General features: G+C 50.1%; 1 protein-coding gene across 2 annotated transcripts in view; it reads left to right on the top strand.

Moving 5' to 3' along the window:
- DAAM2 (dishevelled associated activator of morphogenesis 2) overlaps nucleotides 1-22,812 on the top strand; it is a 106,670-nt gene that overhangs the window by 60,653 nt on the left and 23,205 nt on the right. For both annotated transcript variants that reach the window (XM_079780791.1, XM_079780790.1), the window contains exons 2-13: nucleotides 1,485-1,710; nucleotides 7,450-7,539; nucleotides 10,306-10,380; nucleotides 10,667-10,761; nucleotides 13,720-14,053; nucleotides 14,861-14,971; nucleotides 16,197-16,300; nucleotides 17,323-17,389; nucleotides 18,391-18,508; nucleotides 20,346-20,484; nucleotides 22,333-22,391; nucleotides 22,532-22,716. In XM_079780791.1, the coding sequence (XP_079636917.1) occupies nucleotides 1,543-1,710; nucleotides 7,450-7,539; nucleotides 10,306-10,380; nucleotides 10,667-10,761; nucleotides 13,720-14,053; nucleotides 14,861-14,971; nucleotides 16,197-16,300; nucleotides 17,323-17,389; nucleotides 18,391-18,508; nucleotides 20,346-20,484; nucleotides 22,333-22,391; nucleotides 22,532-22,716 (1,545 nt within the window). In that variant the 5' untranslated portion in view covers nucleotides 1,485-1,542. The remainder of the gene's footprint in view (nucleotides 1-1,484; nucleotides 1,711-7,449; nucleotides 7,540-10,305; nucleotides 10,381-10,666; nucleotides 10,762-13,719; nucleotides 14,054-14,860; nucleotides 14,972-16,196; nucleotides 16,301-17,322; nucleotides 17,390-18,390; nucleotides 18,509-20,345; nucleotides 20,485-22,332; nucleotides 22,392-22,531; nucleotides 22,717-22,812) is intronic.

Below are 22,812 nucleotides of genomic sequence, written 5' to 3'. Positions count from 1 at the left end.
GGACTCCCAGGGTAGTCCACCCCATCTGACTGCAGAATTGTTGCTTTACCAAGCCTGAGAGCGGGGACCAGGGCTTTGTCTCATCCACTCTTGGCTAACAAGTCCCATGGCCTCCCTTCCTCTCTTGTTTTCCTCAGCGCCAATCTATTCCAGGTTTGCCACCATGTACCAGGATTGCTGTGTTAGCCTGCCTGCTGCTTTCTCTACTCCCAATTTCAAGGTTTTCCCCTTGTTCCCTACAAGTGTTCCAGTTCGCTTATCAATGACTAGAAGTCAGAGATTTCAATCATGATTTCTTGACCGATTGATAAGGACCCCTTTCCTCCTGTGAAAACACAGGTTGGTTGTTTTTCAATTGACCACAAAATACTTTTTTTAACATTATGTGCAAGGCATTTTATTGGCTATAGAAATTGGGGGGAGGTGGTCAAAGAAGCAGGAGGCATGGCCCTGTCTTCACTGTGGCTGTGCTGAGCCAATATGTAAATACATAGTAGACAACCTACAACACAGGCAGCCTTGGGTATATACTATTTGAGGCTATCCTGTTACAGAGTTTATAAAGAAATATAAAAGCTCTAGAATGACAATTGAAATGCATCATGACTTATATGAGAGGCCAGGTCAGATGACTAAGTTAGTAGTTAAATGGTTAGGGCTTAGGAGACAAAGCAATGCTCTCCAGAAGTTACCTTGCGTTTACTAGGAACACGTTATGCCACCTTTCACTTATTTTTTCTTGATCAGGTTCTAGAGCTTGGGTCAAAGGAATGCCTTAGGTTAGGCATAGCTCAGTTCCACCAGCCTTCAGGGAGCGTCTCCTCTGGTGTCTTTACAGGAAAGGACTAGGTAACTACGTGGTTTATGGATCAAGAGCTGGTTGGAGGACTGTTCCCTGAGAGTTGACTAGTTCTTCGCCCTTCCCATCTAAGTCTGTATCCTTGTTGTGTTCAGCATTTTTAGTAATGATGTGAATAAAGACCATGGACACCTTCTGATCAGTCTGTTCATGACCCAACTCCAGAAGAAACAGCTAAGAATCAATACTTAAAATACCTTAACCCTTCCCTCCCCATTGTATGAAACATTTAAACTAGGTATCCCCGAACCCCAGAATGAATGAAATGAGTGAGTGAGCCCCACTGAACATGGGTCTGCTAAGGTCAGGGAATAGGATTCCATCTGACGTGATGGGGGAGGCAAGATGAGGAACATCTCTGACCTCCTGGGAGTCCAATTTGGGACCACACCCATCCTCTTCTCTAGAGGCACAGAGTAGGCATCTGAAAGTGTGTGTCAGGAAACACTGGGAGGGTGTGGTGAGGAGGAAATGCCTCCAGGTGGAAAGCCAGAGAAATGCTTGGCTGTTGGGTTGAGGGCTCCTGACAGTTGAACAAAGGAGTTATGGTGGCAGAGGGACCACTGTCCCCGCCTACCTGGCTGCCATGTCTGACCACTCTGTGCTCTCTTGCTCCCCTCCTCAGATCACGATGAGGACCTAGGGCACCTGCCTGTTGACTGTCCCCCTGGCCTGCAGTGACCATGGCCCCCCGCAAGAGGAGTCGCCATGGCCTGGGCTTCCTGTGCTGCTTTGGGGGCAATGAGCTCCCTGAGATCAACCTCCGGGACAATAACCCGCTGCAGTACATGGAGTTCTCCAGTCCTATCCCAAACACGGAGGAGCTCAACGTCCGTTTCGCAGAACTGGTGGTGAGTGAGGGGCCGGGAAGGTGATGGCAACGAGGAGGGGAATGGCTGGAGCAGGCAGAGCAAGACAGCGGGCAGGCGCCCATGTGCTTCGATCCTAACCTCTGAAGCTCTGCGTGGCGCTGAGGTGGGCCCCAAGGACACCCGAGCTGTGTGGGAGAAGCAGACGACTCACCAAGGAATGCATCCCCAGAAGAGCGGACCTACCTCATTTCTGCTTTGGCTTCTAGACCTAACGGACAGCCATTAGGCCACTGTGGAAGAGCAGGTCCGGGATTGTGTGGAATGAGGCAGTGAGAGCTCAGAGAGCATCCGAACCTGACATTCTCTCTGATCTTGGGTTTCCCTGGATCCTTTTACCCCAGGCGCAGGAAGAAGAAGCAGGGTGGGATCCTGTAGGCAGACACTGGGCACCCAGAACAGTGATGACTTGCTAGAAATATGGAGATGGAGATGCCTACATGGCACCTGGAGCTCCCTGGGGCCGGGATCCCACATCCAGCCTTAGGGAGGCAGCAGCCCTGCTGTTCACACTGGCATCAGCCCTTCTCTCTGATGCCCACCTGGGCCGGAGCAATAACAGTGTGCCTTTGTGGGAACCGCTGTGTGTGAGAAACTTCCTCCTCTACCACCAAGGGGCAGAACAGGAAAGAAGCATGATTCCTCTCTTGGGAGGTGTGATGGTGAGATAGCCTGCAGGCCCAGGCAAGCCCGAACCAGGGATGTAGGGCCTGTACCCAGGATTCAGACCTGAGCCCTGCCGTAGGGCAGAGTGACAGGCACAAGCCCATCTACGGGAGCCTATCTACCATGAGCTCCGGGCCATTCGTGCTCCTGGCTGACCAACATAGAGATGATGCTGTGTGATTCGGAATGAGATACCACACTTGAATTCGATAATAGATGTATCTGATTAAGGCCATCTAGCCCTTTAAATAACAGGACACTATCAGATGAGAACATGAAGGTTATGTGAAAAAGTTGCCTGCCCTCCCTATCATATCAGGTTTACTAGTAGGAACACTTGTTGCTCTCTTAATGTGAGTGGATGCATTCCCTGGTGAGTGGTCATCCTTCCCTCAGGATGGGGCGAGGTTGGGAGAGAGCAAGCGTTTCCTAGTGTGGACTATCACGTGGAGCCGGATGGGTTAGTCAGCGCTGCTAAGATCTGTTTTCACTCAGAATACTGCTGCCACCACGTGTGGGTTCCCACACCAAGCAATTCCAGTTCTCTGCGGACACCAGCGGGTGTCCCACAATTGAACTCGTTTCTGACACTAGCTACCCAGAATTAGCACAGACCCCATGGGTTAAGGCCTCAGCCCACAAGACCGCTCCCCCACTTCATACACCAATCACAGCTAGTGGGTTTCCAGGTTACCCACACTGCTGTTCGACTTGGCTGCAAATTGGGGGTTCCCACCATCCCCTGCTTCAGGTTCAGTAGTTTGTTGAATGGCCCACAGAACTCAGAGGAACACTTTTCTTACTAATGCCAGTTTATGATAAGGGATATTTTGAAGAATACCAATGCTGAAGGGGTGCGTAGGATAAGGCCCAGCAGGGTAAGGACAGGAAGGCTCCTGTCCTGAGCACAGGAGCCTCTGTCCCTGTGGACTCTGGGGTACAGCACCCTCCCAGCCTCTGAATGGGTTCAACACCCTGGAAGCTCTGAGCCCTGCTATTTAGGGACTTTTATGGCAACTTCATCATGTCATGATCAAGTTTTAGCTCAATCTCCAACCCCTCTCCTCCCTCTGGAGTTTGGCAGGCGAGGCTGAGAGTTCTAGGCTTCTAGTCAGGGCTTGATCTTTCTGGTGCCCAGCCCCCATCTGAGAGCAATGTGGGTCCCACCAGGAGTGGAGCTGCTTCATTCTTATGTCACTTGTGGAAAAGAAGCTCTTATCACCCAGGAAATTCCAAGGGATTTAGGAGCTCTGTGCTAGGAACTGGGAACAAAGATCAAAAGTGTATTCCTTGCGCTGTCACAGGCAGGGACGTTTTCTTGGTCAGAAGGCATGAGTTTTGATAGAAGGACATGAAATTCCTGCCTCTGGCCCTTTGATTCAGCAAGTATTCACAGAGTACCTTTCGAGTACTCTGTGAATACTTGCTGACAAGGCGCGTTGGCAAAGCAAGAATGAGTCCGAGAAGTCTTTGTGAGGAGACTAGTGTCGGTTATTGAAAAATAAATGAAAAAAAATGTTTATTGGGAGACTGCTGTGTGCTGGGCCCTGTGGGACAGGGGTTTAAGGATGAGCCAACAGGCACAGTCGCTGACAGTAGGGCAGGCTGAACTTGAACAGTCTGACCGGTGTGATGAGTGTTAGGAGAGGGAATGTTCAGGGAGCCCATGGCGTGTCTAGCAGGGAGCTTTATTCTAGAATGGGGGTCAGGAAGGTCCCCCTGAAGCAGTGACATTGCCACTGAGATCTGAACACAGAGTGATGGTTAGATAAGTGAATGGGGGTGCAGAACCATCACAGTGGGGCCCCCGCAGAAAAGAGCACGTCCTTTTGGGAGACACCACGGCGATGAGAATAACCGAGCATTTGGATTTATTTCTACAGAGTGCCCCGAGGCTTTAAGCAGGGCTTCGAGGTGACCTGATCTGCTGTTCTAAACGACCATGCAGGGTCCTCTGTTGAAGAAGGGCTCTGGGTGGACCATTCGGAGGCTCTTGGTGCAGTCCATGCTAGGAGAGTGGTGGCTTGGACTTGTGTTAGCAGTGAGGGTGGAGGGAAGAGGAGAGATTCAAGAGCTATTCAGGAGAAACTGTAATAGGACTTGTTGGGTGAGTGAGTAGAAATCAAGGAACACCCATGATTCTGACATGAGGAACCAGGTGGGTGTTGGACCCTGCACAGGACAGGATATGCCTGCAGAGACTCGGGTTTTGGGGGTTGGGATGATGAACTCAGTTTATATACTCTTTGCATCAGGGCAGAGGGGGTCAGTAAGGAGCAATTGGGTCATAGAGTCAGGGCTATCTGGGCTGAGCCAAATCACCAAGAAATATCCATTGACTTAGTGACAGGGACCACTGGGGAGAAAAGACAACCACAATGCAATGCTGAATATGACCATTCTGGAGTTCAGGAAGGAAGAGGCGTTCTTACCTGAGAAGAGGCTGACTTTGAGCTTGGGACTGAGGCCATCCGTGGGTGGGCAGGCAGGGAGGGTGGTCTGGGTGGAGCTGACTGTGTAAGCCAAACAGAGAGAGGCAGTTGGTGCTGGGAATTGGAACATCTTTGATTCTGACCGTAGAGCAAGATCACTGCAGGACCCTCCAGCGGGGCTCTGGGAACTCTGACTAAGGACACGCCTGGGATGTGTGGAGCGTGGTTCTAGGAAGAACCTTTGTTTATTAGATATGCAGGAGTCTGTTTCCAAAGCCAGGTGAACTGATGGGCAGTGTTTCTAATCACCTTCGTGTGCTGTCCAAGGTGGCAGGCTTGGTCACATGGGCTGCTGGCCACTCGGCGTGTGGTCTGAACTGGCATGAGCTGTAAGGGTCAAACATACACCAGATTTCATGTCAAATACCTCACTGATCATTTCTTTACATTGATGACATGTGGATATGATCATATTTTAGATATTTTGGGGTAAATAAAATGTGTTATTAAAATTAACTTCACCTATTTCTTAATTTTTTAATGTACCTGGAAAATTTTAAAAATACATGTGGATCACATGATATTCCTATTGGGACAGTCTTGAGCCAGGTGAAGGAAAATCTTAAATGTTTTCTTGTGAATAAAAGCATAGGGAGCCCCGCTGGTTTGGCTGAGTGGTTGAGTGTGGACTCTTGAACCAAGAAGTTACTGGTTCGATTCCGGGTGAGGGCACATGCCTGGGTTGTGAGCTCATTCCCCAGTAGGGGGTGTGTAGGAGGCAGCTGATCGATGGTTCTCTCTCATTAATGTTACATATATATACACTGAGTGGCCAGATTATTATGATCTCTGAATGCATAATAACCTGGCCACTCAGTGTATATCCTATATAATTAAAGGCTAATATGCAAATTGTCCCCTCGACCAGGAGTTCAACCAGTAGGCAGGCCGGCCAACTGCCCATGTCCCCATCCCCCTGGCCAGGCTGGCTGGACCCCACCCATGCACAAATTCATGCACCGTGCCACTAATACACACACACACACACACACACACACACACACACACACACACTGAGTGGCCAGATTATTAAGTGTTCAGAGATCATAATAATCTGGCCACTCAGTGTGTGTGTGTGTGTGTGTGTGATATATTTTTATTGATCTCAGAGAGGCAGGGAGAGGGAGAAAGAGATAGGAACATCAATGATGAGAGAGAATCATTGACTGGCTGGCCTCCTGCACACCCCCTACTGGGGATCCAGCCCACAACCAGGCATGTGCCCTTGACTAGAATCGAACCCAGGACTTTGACGCTCTAGCCAATGAGCCAAACCGACTATGGCTCTCATTGATGTTTCTATCTCTCTCCCTTCCTCTCTCTCTAAAATCAATAAAAACATAAATAACTAAATAAATAAAAGTATAGGGACAAGTGTATGAGTGCTTTAAATGCTACTCTCACTGTTTATCATTTTTTAAAATGAAAAGGTTAGTAATGCTGACCTTTGTTATCTTAAAGCAAGTTTTGCTTTTGATTTAAAACCTCTCGGTGCTGAGTTGAGAAGCGCGCTGTGTTCCCCTGGCCCCATGGTCAGCAAACTGCGGCTCGCGAGCCACATGCGGCTCTTTGGCCCCTTGAGTGTGGCTCTTCCACAAAATACCATGGCCTGGGCGAGTCTATTTTGAAGAAGTGGCGTTAGAAGAAGTTTAAGTTTAAAAAATTTGGCTCTCAAAAGAAATTTCAATCGTTGTACTGTTGATACTTGGCTCTGTTGGCTAATGAGTTTGCCAACCACTGCCCTGGCCCCTTAACTATGTCTTAGATGAGGCTGAGCATCGCTCTTGAGTCACAGGTGCAAACCTTCAAGAAGGAAGCGTTCTGACACACCTGTAAAGTCACCGCAAGCTACCCAGAGATCTACCCTGAGTTTGATGATGTCAGAAACGCCTCGGTTCCCCTCAGGAAGCGTGGCCTCCCCTGCCAGAGCCCAGCCTTTTCTGGGGGTCACGTGGGTACAGGGGCCGCCACTGGCAGGGACACCTCCAGGAAGCAGGGCACCGCCTCCCTTGGCACAGCATGCCCTTCCTGCCAGGAGAGCTGCTGTGCCTTCATCCTCACCAGCTCCCCAGCCAGTGCTGGGGCCCAGGCGGAGGTCAGAGGAGCCCGGGAATTTCTGCAGGAGAGACTGGCAGGTCAGGGAGACTTGCCGGATGGGGCAAGGCCTGGCTCTGTAGAAATGCTCCTTTCCTTGTCTGGCCTTGACTTATATGTTGACAAGTTTAAGAACGACAAGGGAAGGAAGACAAGAAACCCGGTAAGAGAATTAATGGCTGGCAAAGCATTGCAGGAGATGTGCAGGGCTGGATGAGGCGGTGGGTCTGCAGGGGCAGCGGTGGGTGGGGGGGAGACTGGCGCAGGGCGAGTGTGGATGGAAGCAGCACGGCTTGGGCTGAAGCCAGGCACGGGCCGTGTTTCCAGGAGAAAGAATGGCCCTGCCATCCTCTGATCCTCTTTGGGAGGGAGGCAGTGGGCTGAGGGATAGGTTTGGGGGCCTTGTTATCTCCTGGAGGGCTGAGTATTCATCTCTGGATGCAGACGCTTCTTCTTGCTGTCTTTGCAGGATGAATTGGATCTCACCGACAAGAACCGGGAGGCAGTGTTTGCTCTGCCCCCTGAGAAGAAATGGCAGATCTACTGCAGCAAGAAGAAGGTGCCCCCTCTGTCTCTCCCCACCCCCCACCCCCCCCACCCCCGCTGCAGCTCAGGGTCCACAGCTCGGGGTGTATTGTTATACACAGCACTGGGCTAGGTGTTGGAGGGACGACAGTGAATAAATCAGGACAAAAAAATCCCTGCTCTCACGGAGCGTACACTCAAGGAAATAGGTTCTGTTTTTCAAAAGCCCTTTAAGCAGGTGCCTGCTGGGACCCAGGAAGGGTGCTGGGTTAGGGAGGCACACAGAGGACACGTCTAGACTCCCTTCCGTGCCGGACCCGCACCTGGAGGGCGGCCACCCTGGGCCTAGGTGGGGCAGCTGTGTTGTGAGGACCAGTTTGGGAGGGGAGGGACCTTTGGGGCATCTTGAGCACCCGCTCTGCCCTGTCTCAGGCTCGGCCTCACAGGCCAGCATGCCTATCAGGATCACACTAGGTCACACATCAGTCCGTTCTCCCCACCCTCTCCTCCCTCGCCTCTAGTTCATTTGACCCTGGTCCTCCCTAGAAAGGGGTGTGCGGCTTCAGTCAGGGCTTAATTGGATGTTCTCTCCTCCCCTCCTCTTCTCTTCCTCTTCCTTTCTCCATCTCTGTGTCTCTTTCGCTCATCTCTTTCTCTCACTGTGTGTGAGCCCATCTGTTTCTTTCAGTCTGTTTTCTTTTTCTTATCCCCCTCCCCCTCTCCCCCCTCCCCCCTCTTCCCCCCATCTCCGATTTCTCAGACTTGCAGCTTCTCCCTTTGACTTCGGAGTGCAGGTGTTTGGGGGTTAGGACCTGGCAGAGACCCACACCGAGAGGCTGACTGTGAAATGGGGGAGGGGGGGACTAGCGTCACTCACCATTTAGAGTTGGAAGGCACTGAGCAACAGTCCAGTCCAGTCCTTTGTTCTGCACACGAGGCAAGAAAAGCCTAGCGAGGCCATAGCCCAGCCAGACCCACCGCTGGTTATGGCTGTGCCGTGGCTAGAGCCCCGCCTGCTGGGTCTGCGGACCTGTGGCGAGCTGCGTGGGCTGCACGCACTGCAAGTCATTGTCTGCTGCACTCAGTGCACATGCATTAAGCGCCTGCAGAATACCATGTTCTGTGTCTATCAATCTCTCAGAAAAACACGTCTTAAAAAAAACACAAGTTGTGGGAGGAAGGGAGGGAGGAATGAGAAAATTAATTTCGGGAGCAATTAATCCTGTCTCATGATTCCCCACTTTGCAAATTGAGTTACTGTGGAGTTCCTTTAAGTTGATCTCTCATACAGCTAAATTTTTTTAAACAAGTTACTAAAAATGTAAGGAGTTCTCTCTCTCTTCCAAATCAAAGTGTATGCAATTTCCCCATCCACGTTCACACCCCACGCTTTCCACACCAGGCCTCCTCTGTCTGCAGCACCCTCAGTAACTCAGCCCCGTCCCCAGCCCCACCACCTCACCCCTCAGGAGCCTCGGTGTTCGATGGCCCCCAGGGTTTCCGTGGCCCACTAGGGACAGTTCTTCCACAGAGCGTTTGTCACCGTGCCTCTGACACTATGGAAGACACAGATGGTGGCTTTTTGCTCAGTACTTTCAGGACTCAGTGCAGTGATTGACATGTAGTAGGCGCTCACTACATGCATATGGAGTGGGTAAAGGATGAGCCCGAAAAGGCAGGGAAATACGTGTTTTATGATGGATTTGCTGTGGGTTCTGTGATTCCTCCTTCAAGGTAGAAGATAGACTTGTGGGCCTCAGGCATGGGATTTAACACATAGAAGTCACATGAAGTCACAAAGACCAAATCAGGACAGCTTTCCCACTGGACTAAATTGTGGGTTTTAGGAAACCAAATCCTGGAGCCCGAGTGGACAGAGCTGAGAGGTTCAGGGTAAAGTCCAAACCAGCTGGCCGAGAGGTTCCGGAGGAGGTAAATGTTCATGCTGATTTGGAAGCAGGAATTTGGCAAAGAGAAGCCAGTAGGAACGGCCCAATGGGACAGGGACAGGGACAGGAGGGAGCAGGGGCTGGGTAATGCCCGGAAGCAGATCCTTTGGCAGAGGAGAGGGCTGGGTTTTCAGTCAACTCGGATGTTTGTCCAGCTCCCATCTTTCCACTGGGGAAGGATTGGGGCTTTTTCCTGGTACCTGACAGCTGGGCCAGAGGCCCCCTGATCCGGGCTCTGCCTCTCAGCTCCACAGACCCCTCCTGAGTCTTCCCCAAACCAGGGTCTTTTCCTCTTTTTGTAAAGTTATTATTTAGTGAGCACCTACTATGTGCCAGGAACTGCACCAAATGCTTTTATATCAGTGCTTCTCAAACTATCTGGGAGAGAGAGACCAAGTTTTTAAATTCCCAAACCATCACAGACCCAAATACTTTTGTAGAATACAATGAGACTATTACCAGAAAAATAAAATTTGAAAAAAAAAAAACACAAAAAGAGATATAACATACCAGCACAAATTTTTATTAGCGTCAACAGACATAAAATTGTATTTTGTGAAATAGAGTCAGAAGAAATATAATAAGGAAAAATGACTTTATTTTTAATTGCACATATTGTTCATTGAACGTGTATATACCTGCCTGGTTTCTGCCCACGTCACTAGCTGGTAGTGAGAGTCAGTGTTTATTAGCCACATTTTGCCGAGGAAGAAGGGGAAGCTGGGAGACTGTGATTCCCTGGCCGCCTCCCATCGAGGTGGGGCTGGGAATGCCTGCCCGGGGCCTGAAGCTGAGGACCGCGGGCCACCGCCTGCCTTGCAGGTTGGTCCTCACAAGTCTTCTTGTTCCAGGAGCAGGAGGACCCCAACAAGATGGCGACCAGCTGGCCTGACTATTACATTGACCGCATCAACTCCATGGCTGCGGTGAGTGGTGCTCCTCTCCTGTCCTGGTCCCACCGGAGAGGCTATGGGGGCGAGTGAGCCTCCATCATCTCCCCTTGCACCTCACACCCCACCCACCGGGATCAGAGCCCAAGATGTTATCATCATCCCTCCCTTCTCCGTGTGACTTCAGAGTGTCCCCACCATTTGACCAGTGTCCCCACCATTTAACCATTCCTGAGGCCAGGGTGGCCCCTCACACCAGGGCTGGGGACACAGGGGCTGGGAGACAGAGCCCAGCGTGACCTCCGCTCTGTACCTGCCTCAGATGCAGAGTCTGTACAAATTCGATGAGGAGGAGATAGAGATGAGGAACCAAGTGGTGGAAGCCCTGAAGACGGCTCTCCGGACGCAGCCCATGAGGTGTGTTCCTCCTTCCCTCACCTCCTTCCACTGCCCTTTGCCCAGTGCTTCCCTCAACTTCCTAAAGCGCCAGGCAGTTCCCATCCTGGTCCCCTTGGCCAGCTCCTCTCCCCAGCGTCCCCTGGAGCTGACTTCATTCCAGCTCCCACACCCCCTTTCTCTGAGGAGCTGGGGATGGACAAGTTGGGGAGGAGAGGAGATGGAAATAGGAAAGTGGAATAAACCTCGGGTCTTTGTAAGAGATATCCAAAGAGATATGGAGGACAGGTACTTGTTTTTCTTGGGAGAATAGAACAGGAAGGAAGGGAGCTATACGTTCAAGGCTTAGAAGAAAGAGCTCTGAGGATGAAGTCTCCTGAGTGTGGGTGAGAAATACTCCAGCCACTAGGGGGAGCTGTGGTGTCCATGGATGAGATGTCACCATCAGAGTGGGAGCAATAAAAAAGGCCAGGAACGGGATGGGTGCCTCAAAGGCTGGAGAAGAAACTCCCACTCCCCAGGCCACAAAGTACAAGGGTCCAAAGAGGGGACGAGAGCCACGGGTTCTTCTTGGGCCTGGGAGCGGGCTCACACCAGTTTGTGAGAGCCAAGTGTTAAGTTTTTGCACTTTTGCAAACTGTATTATACACAGTTATGACTAAAATGAACTTAATATAAATTTATGACTAAATTACGTCAAAAACAAAGGTAATAAATACTCAAAACTTATCACTCCCTAATTACCTAATGATTTTACTGACCCCATTTTATTGTAATGTATAATCTTCACTATTACTTATGCTCGAGTTTGCGCCTGTTGTATATGCGTGGCGGAAATACTATAAATGGCACATCTCTTCCCAACTCCACGGTCAAGGAGGTCACATTGATAGCTTGAAATTGGCTATTCTGGGAATATTTATGCCATGGAAATTGGCAAACACTACAATCAGGCCTTTTTTAATTTCTCCAGAGAGCCAGTCTTTTAACATTTACCAGTACTGGTCTGCAAGTGTGTGTGTGTGTGTGTGTGTGTCTGTGTATGTGTGTGTGAGTGTGTGTGTGTGTGTGTGTGTGTTGTCGGGACTGAGCTCTCCCCCCCAGGAGCCTGGAAACAGAGCCTCAAGGAGAATGGGACATCCTATTTTCCACTTGTCTCTCAGATTGCAGGGAGTGGGGGGTGGGAGGGCCTGGAATGGGAAGAAGAGGCAGGAAGGAGGAGGGGTCAGGAAGCAAAGGGGTTAAGGGGAGTGTCCAGGTTTGTGTCCCATTCAGTTTATTTTTCTTTCCCTGGGTATACCTCTGATGGCAAAAGTTACACCAAGTCATGGTGGCAATTTTGTGGAATAGAAAAGCCTGTAATCATGTAAATAACACTTATTTTAACAACTTAATCTGAGAGTAAATTTTATTTTTCTAGGCATATTTGTGTAATATAGAAATACCCATAAATATACTTGGGATCAAATGTATTCATTACTTTTTTAATAGTTAAAATAAAATTAGATGGGAATTTTAAAAATAAGCCAACTAAATGGAAATACAGTTACCAAATATTAAAATTTGGTGAGATGGCAATAAATGTGCTTTAAATAGCAGGAACTGGCAACTGCCATCATTTTGACGTGCTGACGAGTGTCAGTGATATTTTGAGATGCCTGCAACAACTGAAACTTGATATGAAGATCACTGTGATTCCTTTGGGGACAAAGTCACAGATTCTGCTAATACCACTGACATTTATTGCCTTCATTTATCATGGAAGGAAATGCTAAGTTTCAGTTGAAGGTTGCCAGAAATAAAAGCACAGGTATACCTCGGAGATACTGTGGGTTTGGTTCCAGACACAGCAAGAAACTGAGTATCACAATAAAGTGAGTCACACGCATGTTTCGGTTTCCCAGGGCACATAAAAGTTGTGTTTCCAATTCTGCAGTCTATTAAGTGTGCATTAGCATTGTGTCTAAAAAACAAGGTATGCACCTTAAGAAATACTATATTGCTAAAAAATGCCAACCGTCATCTGGGCCTTCAGCAAGACATAATCTCGTTGCAATATCTGTGAAACACAATAAAGCATCTACCTAATAAAAGAGTAACATGCTAATTGACTGTACCTTCGTGACGCCCACCAGCCAATCAGGAGTGAGTATGCAAATTAAACCAGCAAAGATGGTGGGTTAATTTCCATACGCGGGCGCCAAGCGGCCAGGGGCAGGTGCCAAGCAGCTTCAGGCCGGAGGGGAAAGGCGGCTCCCAGCCGGAGCAGAAAGGCGGCTCTGGCCAGAGCAAAGTTGGTGCCAGCAGCCAGGGGAAGGAAGGCCCATTCTTGCATGAATCTTCATGCATTGGGCCTCTAGTAGTGCAATAAAACAAGGTATGCCTGTATAATTTTATTTTTCCACCCACGTCCCTGGTCCCCTGAATGCTAGCCATAGACCAACAGAGAAGAAAAGAGAATAGCCTGGCCTGGTTAAGAACCACTGAACTAAATGGTTTTTACTGTTTTCTTAAGGATCCCTTGCAGAGTGCCTTCTGGAGCCTTGGTCCTTTGACTTTTGACTCTGATGCACCCCCACCCACCCACCCACCCACCCATGGTTGGAAGTCCTTCCTATTGTCTGACTGCAATTCTCTTAATTCCCATCCTCCCTGGAGATAAGTCTTCAGGTTTAATAGCCCTAATAATTATTGTAATAATTATCCTGATCATCGCCTTCCCTTGCACAGCACCATAGCTATGCAACTGCCAGTCAATGACATGCAAATGAACAGTATTTAAAATGCAAACAAGATGCGAGTTCCCTGTGAGCATGCTAGGATGTCAGTGTTTTAGAAACGATGTGTAAATGAGCCAAGCGGTTACTGTAGGTGGGACACAATGGAGCACGGGTCATGGGATGACTCTTTGCAAATAGTTGTACAGAATAACACGCAAGTGCAGGATGCCCATTCCGCTAACGGTTCTGGCCTGGGCAGGTTCGTGACCCGCTTCATCGAGCTGGATGGCTTGACCTGTCTGCTGAACTTCCTCCGGAGCATGGACCACGCCACCTGCGAGAGCCGCATCCACACCTCCCTCATCGGCTGCATCAAGGCTCTGATGAACAACTCTCAGGGGCGGGCTCACGTGCTGGCACAGCCTGAGGCCATCAGCACCATCGCGCAGAGCCTGCGCACGGAGAACAGCAAGACCAAGGTGGCCGTGCTGGAGATCCTGGGCGCCGTGTGCCTGGTGCCGGGCGGCCACAAGAAGGTTCTGCAGGCCATGCTGCACTACCAGGTGTACGCAGCCGAGCGCACGCGCTTCCAGGTGAGGGCCCGCGGCCGGCTTGCAGAAGGACCTGGAGAGAGAGGGCTTTGGCGAGGAAAATGGACTTCTTGCTCGAACATGGGTTCCCTGAGGCTGGGATAGTGGTTTGTTTCATTTTCGTGGCTCTGTCTCCCTGAGCCCCGCACCTGGCTCATTAGAAGGACTCAGGGAAGAATTGTCTAATTCATGCAATTGTTGGGCTCAAAATTTTAGGCCCTGTGCCTGGCCTGTGCCTACTACGGGGACCCTGGGAACAGTCCTGCGAGCTCAGGCCAGGCTATTCTCTTTTCTTCTCCCTGGCCTGCCCCAGAAACGTGCCAGTGAGGTAGACAATGAGTATCACGTGTCTCGGCGTAGAGTAAGTCTCCGTAGATGTGAACTGTCATTACAATCTGTGGTTTATCCACCAGGATAGACTATTTGTTTATTCTGTCTTCAAACATTTATAAGCACCTACTGTGTGTGAAAAGTGGCCCCTGACCCTTTGCAGAAGATACGAAAGAGACAAAGGCAGTGGCCATGCTGTGGAGGAGCTGTAAGGTGCCGGAGCAGAATTTCAGCACTGCCCAGCAAAATCACCCAGCCTGAGGCTGAGTGGAGAGGAAGTAAGGCAGGGCTGGGACAGGCACGGAGAGGCAAAGGATGCCTCTCGGAAGCTGTGGCGAAGGCCCCGGATAAGTTGGATTGATGGGTAGAGAGAATGGACAGGGCATTCTGCTAGTCGGGATGGCAGGGGAAAAGGCACAGAGGCTGGACCTCTAGGACCCTGAGCTCCCCTCTCCTCTCCTGTGCTGCCTTCCCATCCAGACCCTGCTGAATGAACTGGACCGAAGTCTGGGCCGGTACCGGGATGAAGTGAACCTGAAGACAGCCATCATGTCCTTTATCAACGCCGTCCTCAATGCTGGCGCCGGGGAGGTGAGGCATCTTTCCCCGCCCTTGCTGCGCCCTGACTTTCTGGACCTGGGCTAGCGTGTGTGCCTCCCGGGGAAGTCGCAGAGGGGAGGGCCAAGCATCTGGTTGGGTGGCTGCCACCGCCATCGTTGTCTTTAGCACCTCTTGCTGCCTTCTCTTGGGCTGAGCAGGAAGAGCTCGTCATTAACCTTGCTGTCAGAAGAGCCTTCTGGGAGTGTCCTGCACACGTAGCATCATGCATTACGTGTGTCGTGGACAAACCCCCCCGTGGCTGGCTGATGATGGCTTCGGGCGGTGGGATTATTTATGGGAAGAGGAAAAGTGTTGGCCCTTCTTTTTAGAGTTTTCTAAAGATCTGCTGTGGACTGGTTTCTGGGTTGGCTAGTCATGCTCTTCTAGCACCTTCTGTCAGGAGGCCTGGTTTCTTATTTCTTTCCTTTGGGGTCAGAATGGGATTTTCAGACCATAAAAAATAGCAATAATTAAAGAATAATTAGTCAGATGCCTCAGTCAAGGTCAGCTTATTGAAGGATAAAAGGCGCACTTTAATAATCTGTACTTTTCCCTTTTTTCTGCCAGCATGTTTTTGGTGTTTTGTTTTGTTTTTCACCCAATCCTCATGACCTCAGTTAGGTGAGGTGGAATTGGGGAATAAATTGTCCCTAAGATGCTGACAACACCTTTGTCATTACTAGCTATTTATGACTGAAATCTGTTCTGATTAGTTGGTTAACCATAACTCATCAGGTAATATTTACTAACACCATTCCTGTAGGTCAAGCATGTCAAACTCGCGGCCTGCGGGCCACATGCCTCGTTTATTTGGCCCGTGTTAGGCTTTGAGTTTCACATGCTTGCTGTAGGTAATATCATGACCATTTTACAGATAACTAAGGCTTTCTCAAAGTCACAAAACTAGTAAAAGTGACAGAGCAGGGATTTGAACCAAGATCTGTCTGATTCCAAAGCTTGTGCTTTGTATCACTGTACAACACTGCCCTTTGAGGCCAAAAGCTACGAGAATCAACGGAGATGAGGCAGGAGACCGACAAGGATTAACAACATTGTCTCCTCCCACCCTTCCTTGGGGCTCTGGGACTTGAAGCAGCTCCAGTTGAGTGGGCTGCACAAGTGGTGGGATGATGACTGCAGTGGCAGTGAGGGTCCACTGGGGACTCTTATGGAAATCGACACCAAAGAGTCTGGTCCTTCCTTGCTGACCCCCTAGGACAATCTGGAGTTCCGCCTACATCTACGGTACGAGTTCCTGATGCTGGGGATACAGCCCGTGATTGACAAACTCCGGCAGCACGAGAATGCCATCCTGGACAAGTAAGGCCCACGCCACCCATCCCCATGGCAGACCTATGGGGACAGAGCCTTGGTGGGTAATGGTCACAACCTTCATGGAGGCTGCCCTTCCCACTGGAGACCACCTGCCAGACCCAACATCAATGCAGAATCAGCCTGGTGTGTGGGGCGGGCTGTGGCTCCCCATCCCCTTGTCCCATGTCTTACCTATATCCCTACCTGTCCTCTTCGCTGACCTGCTGTCTCATCTCTGATGTTATAGACAGGTGGACCCTGTAGTCCTCAACCACGGCAGTACTTCCCCCTTGAGGGGCATTTGGAAACATGTGGGAGTGTTGTTTGGTTTTCAGACTGCCTGGTTGTTAGGGACCAGGAATGCTAAATGTCCTACAGTGTGCTCCTGCTCAACAGAAATGGCCCACTCAGAAGACAAGCCATAAAGCCCTTTGTTGGTCAAGGGCACAGTTACATTTCCGTGTGTTACTAGCAGCCCCTCTGGTTCTGTCCCATGGGTCCAGGCTCTTTTATTACACTGAACCTTAAGGGAAAGAGGATGAATCCTTTTGAAGTGGAGTGGAGAGTGAAGGGGTAGAAAATGAGCGAGATTGACCTTGAGGGCTGACATGGGACAGCATGAGCACACTGGGAAGGTATGTGTAGGACAGTAGTCCCTGACTGGGAGTGTTTTACCCCCACCCCAGGGGACATTTGGCAATGCCTGGAGACATTTTTGGTTGTCACAACTAAAGGTAGGGGTGCTACTCGCATCTAGTGGGTGGAGGTCAGATACTGCTGAACTGGCTGCAACTGACAGGTTAGCCTACCATAACCAAGGGTAATCCAGCCCCAGTGTCAATAGTGCTGGGTTGACCTCCCTTATACAGGGGAGTGTTGCCTACAGACAGCTGCTTCCTTCTGGTTTGGCATTGGCCTCACCTGAATGAAGCTTTCAGGTTTAGCTGGTGGGGGCTTGAAGGGGCTGTAACCCTTTAAGGATGTCCTGATGCTAATGTCTGCGCTCTCAATGCTCCCATCCTATCCAGGCATTTAGACTTCTTCGAGATGGTCCGGAATGAGGATGACCTGGAGCTAGCTAGGAGGTTTGACATGGTGAGGAGCCTGCCGGGGTGAGGTGACTGTGGCGGTCCAGGTGGCCCCTTAGCCGCTTCTACAGATCCTGTGCTTGGTGGGTCTAGCGCTGGTTGGGTTCCCTGGTGGGTCCCCCCATGCCAGGTCCTATTTCTGGATGCCCGGCTGTATGTGGGCCTCACCTGGCGGGTTTCACCTGGTAGAGTATTTACCCCCTAGTGGGTCACAACACCCAGAGGAAAGAGAGACATTCTTTCTTTCGGCTGAGTAGTCTCAAATGCTGCTCCTGGATTCCTTTCCCTTGCCTTCTGGCAATCCTGAATCACCTCCTCCCATCACGCACCAGATCATGCTTAGCAAACACAATCATATTTTCATTTTAGCCCTAGTAGCCCTCTGCTGCTTAAATTTTGTACTATAAAATCCCCATCCAAATAGAAACCTGCTTTGGGTGGTGCTTCAGTCACGAACCACCATCCTGTATATTCTCTCAAAGTTCCTGGATTTATAGACACAGAAGCAGGTTAGAGAGACCGGGCAGCTGGCCTGTTGTCACAACCAGAGAGCAGGCCTGGGGCTGAGCCCAGGCTGTGGACCCATGTGCCACGTGCTTCTTCACTCACCTGTGCCCCTGCTTCCTCCCCTGGGTTTGAATCAGTAGTTCTCAACCAGGGGCAACTTAGCAGCCCCCACCCCCGCTCACGGGGACATGTACATGTCTTGAGACATTTTTAAGTTGTCACAACTAGTGCGAGGAGGATGCCACTGGATGCTGCCAAACACCCTATAGTGAGCAAGGCAGCCCCTACAACAAAAATGATCTGGTCCAAGACGCCAATAGGCCCAGGTTGAGAAGCCCTGGTGATATAATTAGCATATCTCCCTCTTGCTCCTGGGCCAGAGGCAGGGGAAGGTGGGACCTCCTGAGGGATGGTACAGTGGGTGGAGGCAGGGTCTTCTCTCCCCTATTCTCTTCCTCGCTGTCTCCCCCAACCGAGTCATTGCTGCCTCCAACCCCCCAGGTCCACATCGACACCAAGAGTGCTTCCCAGATGTTTGAGCTGATCCACCGGAAGCTGAAGCACACGGAGGCCTACCCCTGCCTGCTGTCTGTCTTGCACCACTGCCTGCAGATGCCCTGTGAGTAGCCAGCACCTGCCGCTTCCTCAGCCAGCCCCGCGAGGTCAGGCCAGGACTCAGGCCCCTGCTCTTCCCTCCCTCCTAAGGCCAGGACTTCCACAATCACCTTGGGGAGCTGCTGGACTTGGTCCCAAGCAGTGCCAATATCTCAGTCCAACGAACAGTACTTGATCACCCTGAAATCAGATAGCTCTGACAGGGGAGTGAGCAGACTTCCTGGGGAGTTCCCAAAAGGTCTGTGTTTGGGGGACGGCACAGATGTGCAATGAGCAGGCTAATTTTTTGAAAATCAATTCCTCCAGCCAGTCCTTGCTGGTACCCACCCTAACACCCTTCCCCCTGCCTCTCTTTTCAAATGTCAGCATCTACAGGAGCAGATGCTAAGCTCTTAAGATCCAAGTGTGCACGGTGACTACATAAATTACACATAATTATTGATAAGCCACTCCAGCATGCAACATGAAACTGTACCATTTGGTATTTAAGCTCTTCACAAAATGGGATATTTGGAAAATCATGTTCAACCTAGACAGACTCTCTTTGGTGGTAGTGAAGATGGTGATGGTGACAAGGACAGTTTACCATGTGCCAGTTCTGGGCCAGGTGCAGTGTGAGGTCCTTTAGCACAGTGTCTCTGAACCTCAGAATGATGTACAGGGTGAGCATTATGATCTTGTTTTCAGTGGATGAACTTGAGGCTGAGCCAGTCTGTGCATATGAAGGAACTTCTGTTTCTTTGGGGCCAGGGCTCTAGATGAAATGTGTTCTGCTTCTGTGAGCCAGTGTCCTGGCTCCACCCTGGTTTCCTGGGTGAAAGGTAAATGGAGCATGACACCACGTGGCAATGCCTGTGTCAGTGGAGTGGTGGGGAAAAAAAAAAAAAAAAAAAACAGATGCAGTGGCTGGGACTGAGCAGCTCTTAGTTCTTCTCCGTAAGTCAGAGCAGAGGTCTTCATGGAAGACACGGGAAGGTCCTGGGAAACCTGACTTCTGTCCCAAGTCCCTGTGCTTGGTGTCCCATGGGCATGTGTCTGGGTCTCTCTATCTACTTTAGAAGGGGCTTTACAGACATGACCTTCCATCTTGTAGGCATTAATGATTTGACTTCAAGGTCAGGATCATGCTGGTTGACCTTCCTTGGTGGTCAGCAGAGATGAAGTATTGGGGATCAAGAACTAATGAAGAGTTTCAATCTCGGAAAATGTCTATGCCCAGCCAGACTATGATTAGAGGGGATGAGAGTGGGACCTCATGATATCGGGCACAACACACAATGCCTTTGCCTTCATAGTTCAGGGTCACCTTCACCAAAACAAATCTTCCTGGGTTCCATTACCAATTCTCCTATGCAGTCTGATTCCCTCCCTGTGCACACCTGCAGTTAGTTTCCATCCATCTTTCTCTGTAGAACAATAGCATAGATATTGCCCTAAAACCTCTTTTTTTTTAAATTTCCCTGCAGACTTCATTATTCAGCATGTAATATTTTGGAGTAGATTTGCCTTCTGAAAGGCTTTTCTTAAGGTAATTGAAAAAGCAATTTGCATTCCCAAGGCCTTAGATGCTTGGGTACCCACAGGGAAGAAAAGCAGATAGGAAGCATTTCAAAGAATTATGTCCAGAGGTTTGACACAGTCAGAGGGTCAGTCACAGATAATCAAGAAATGACTGGATTTGAGATTCTCCATCATCAGCAATTGCATTGCCTCCCGCATCAGACTGGGAGCTTGCCAAGGGAGTGGGGGGCATCTCACCAGCCTGGGCCCAGGCAGTGACTCTAGGGTGAGGCTCCAGGGGCTCCAGGGCTCAGTGTAGATGCGATGCCTGTGTCCCTCAGACAAGCGGAACGGCGGCTACCTGCAGCAGTGGCAGCTCCTGGACCGCATCCTACAGCAGATTGTCCTCCAGGATGAGCGGGGTGTGGACCCTGACCTGGCTCCCTTGGAGAACTTCAACGTCAAGAACATCGTCAACATGTGAGCAGTGGCCAGCCCTCACCTGTCCTCCTCCTCCTTCTCATCTCTCTCCTACATGGGGGTCTCACTCCCCGTCTCACCCCAGACATCTCCACACTGGCCTGGAGCAGCATTGTCCAGAGGAACTCTGAGACCATGGAAGTGGTCCATGTCCACTCTGTCCACACGTGGCTGCCCAGCACTGATATGTGGCTGATGTGACTGAGGAACTGCATTTTACATTGTATTTCCTTTTAATCAAATAACCATATGACATATGGCTAGTGCCCACCATATTGGACAGCACAGCTGACGGTTACTCACCTCTCACTGGTCCGTTGCGTGGAGTGGATAGAGGAGAAGTTTAAACTCATCAACACAGAGGAGGAGTCAGCAGGCCATGCCTGTGGGCGAATTCCACAGCTTGTGTTTGCATGGTCCATGAGCTAAGAAGAGATTTTACATTTTAAAAAGGTTGTTAAAAACACACACACGAATATGCAGCAGAGACTGTACACAGTATATAAACCTCTGTCCCTTTAGAGGTTTTCCGACCGCAGATGCAGGGCAAGACCCTTTAGCCATGAGGTTATGGGACAAGGAGGGCACAGCCTGAAGTATCCTGACCTTAGAGGCTTTGTCTGCCCCTGGGTACAGAGGAACACAGAGAGCAAGTGCCAGGTCACATCCATCATATTCAGACCTTATGTTCTGAATATTGATTTTAAACTTAAACACTGAATTTTAATTTGAAACATTTATCTTTCAGCATAAAATTTTAATTTTAAACACTGAATTTTACATTTTTAATTTCAAGCTTTTACTTAGTTTTCAGCCTAAGTCTGAGCCAGTTGCCCTTAAGGAGATTAAATAGGCTCTCACTGATTGGTTGTATTGCATTTCAACAACAAGCAGAAAATGAATTTTAAACAATTCAGCTACTGTCAACAAACTCTAGGAGAGCTGATGGGCCCCAGCTCAGAAGCGCTGTCCTGCTTAATGCTTCCTCTCTGGACCTGCCCAGCCCCAGGTCAGACCCCAGTCCACCATGCCTCCTGCCCAGTGTCAAGGAACTTGGGTCAAAACTCTCTGAGAGGCTCAAAGAAGCCATTTCACAGATGGAGGTGAAGGAGGTAGCAGCCCGGGGACGATGGCGGTGGTTCTCCCCAAAGAAATCTCTGCACAAGTTATTTCCCTTCCACGCTGTCCCCTGTTTACAGCCTTAGCCTCGTTGAGGAGGCCAAGAGTCATGGATCTCACTCTTCCACATTCTCAGGCTTACCAAAGACATGATTACTGGGGTCTCACCTTGGGGTTTCACCTATCTTGTACTTTGATGTCTAAATGAAAGCTTACTTTTATCCGGTTGCAAGAGTTTGATGTGAATGAGGACTTCTTATAATTTAGACAACACCCCCGCCCCCCGCTTCACCCTCATTCTGTGTTGGAATGGGTGACCTCTCTCACTCTTGCACATTGGTCTTTGGAAGCCTGCACCATGGTAGTGACAATATTTTGATCTCTGTCAATGCAAACACCTGTTTTTACAAAGGGGTACAAATCATTACAGCTAAGGGAAGCCTGAGATTTGGTCCTAGTTCTACCATTAAAATCTTGTCTCCAGTCTCATCTCAGGAGCTTCAACTGTTCCATAAAGGGGCTAGATTACAGGGCACCTAAGGGTCCTTGTAGCTTTCACAGTCCATGGAGAAACACACAGTGAGAACTGGGAAGGGATGGGGACCTGGAGGAACATCTGGAGAGTCAAAACCCCGCCCTCCTCGATGTGGCCAGATAGACTGGGGTCAAAGCACCAATGGGAGGTTGAGTGCCAACGTTCAACAGGACCCTCCCTCTGCTCCCCACCAGGCTCATCAATGAGAATGAAGTGAAGCAGTGGCGAGACCAGGCAGAGAAGTTCCGGAAAGGTGAGGAGCTCTGACTAAACCTGCTGCACGCTCCACACACCCCTTCCGCTGTCCAGCCCAGGACCCATCTCCTCTGGAGGGGGGCACACGCAGACTCACATTCTCTCTCTCCATTTTCTCTCCTGCCCCACATCATCTAGAACACACGGAACTGGTGAGCAAGCTGGAGAGGAAGGAGCGAGAATGTGAGACGAAGACTCTGGAGAAGGAAGAGATGATGCGGACGCTGAACAAGATGAAGGACAAGCTGGCCCGAGAGTCCCAGGAGCTGCGCCAGGCTCGGGGACAAGTGGCTGAGCTAGTAGCCCAACTCAGTGAGATCTCAGTACGTGGGCACTCTCCTCTCCTTCCACAGAGATGAGCCGAGACCTTCAGGATATGGAGGGAAGAGCAGGTGTAGGGAGGGGCCAAGGATCCCTGG

This window comes from Cnephaeus nilssonii, assembly GCF_951640355.1.
Source record: "Cnephaeus nilssonii genome assembly, chromosome: 9".
In the NCBI taxonomy this organism is placed as follows: Eukaryota; Metazoa; Chordata; class Mammalia; order Chiroptera; family Vespertilionidae; genus Cnephaeus; species Cnephaeus nilssonii.
The sequence above is the reverse complement of the archived record's forward strand: the minus strand, read 5'-3'. Positions and strand labels throughout refer to the sequence as shown.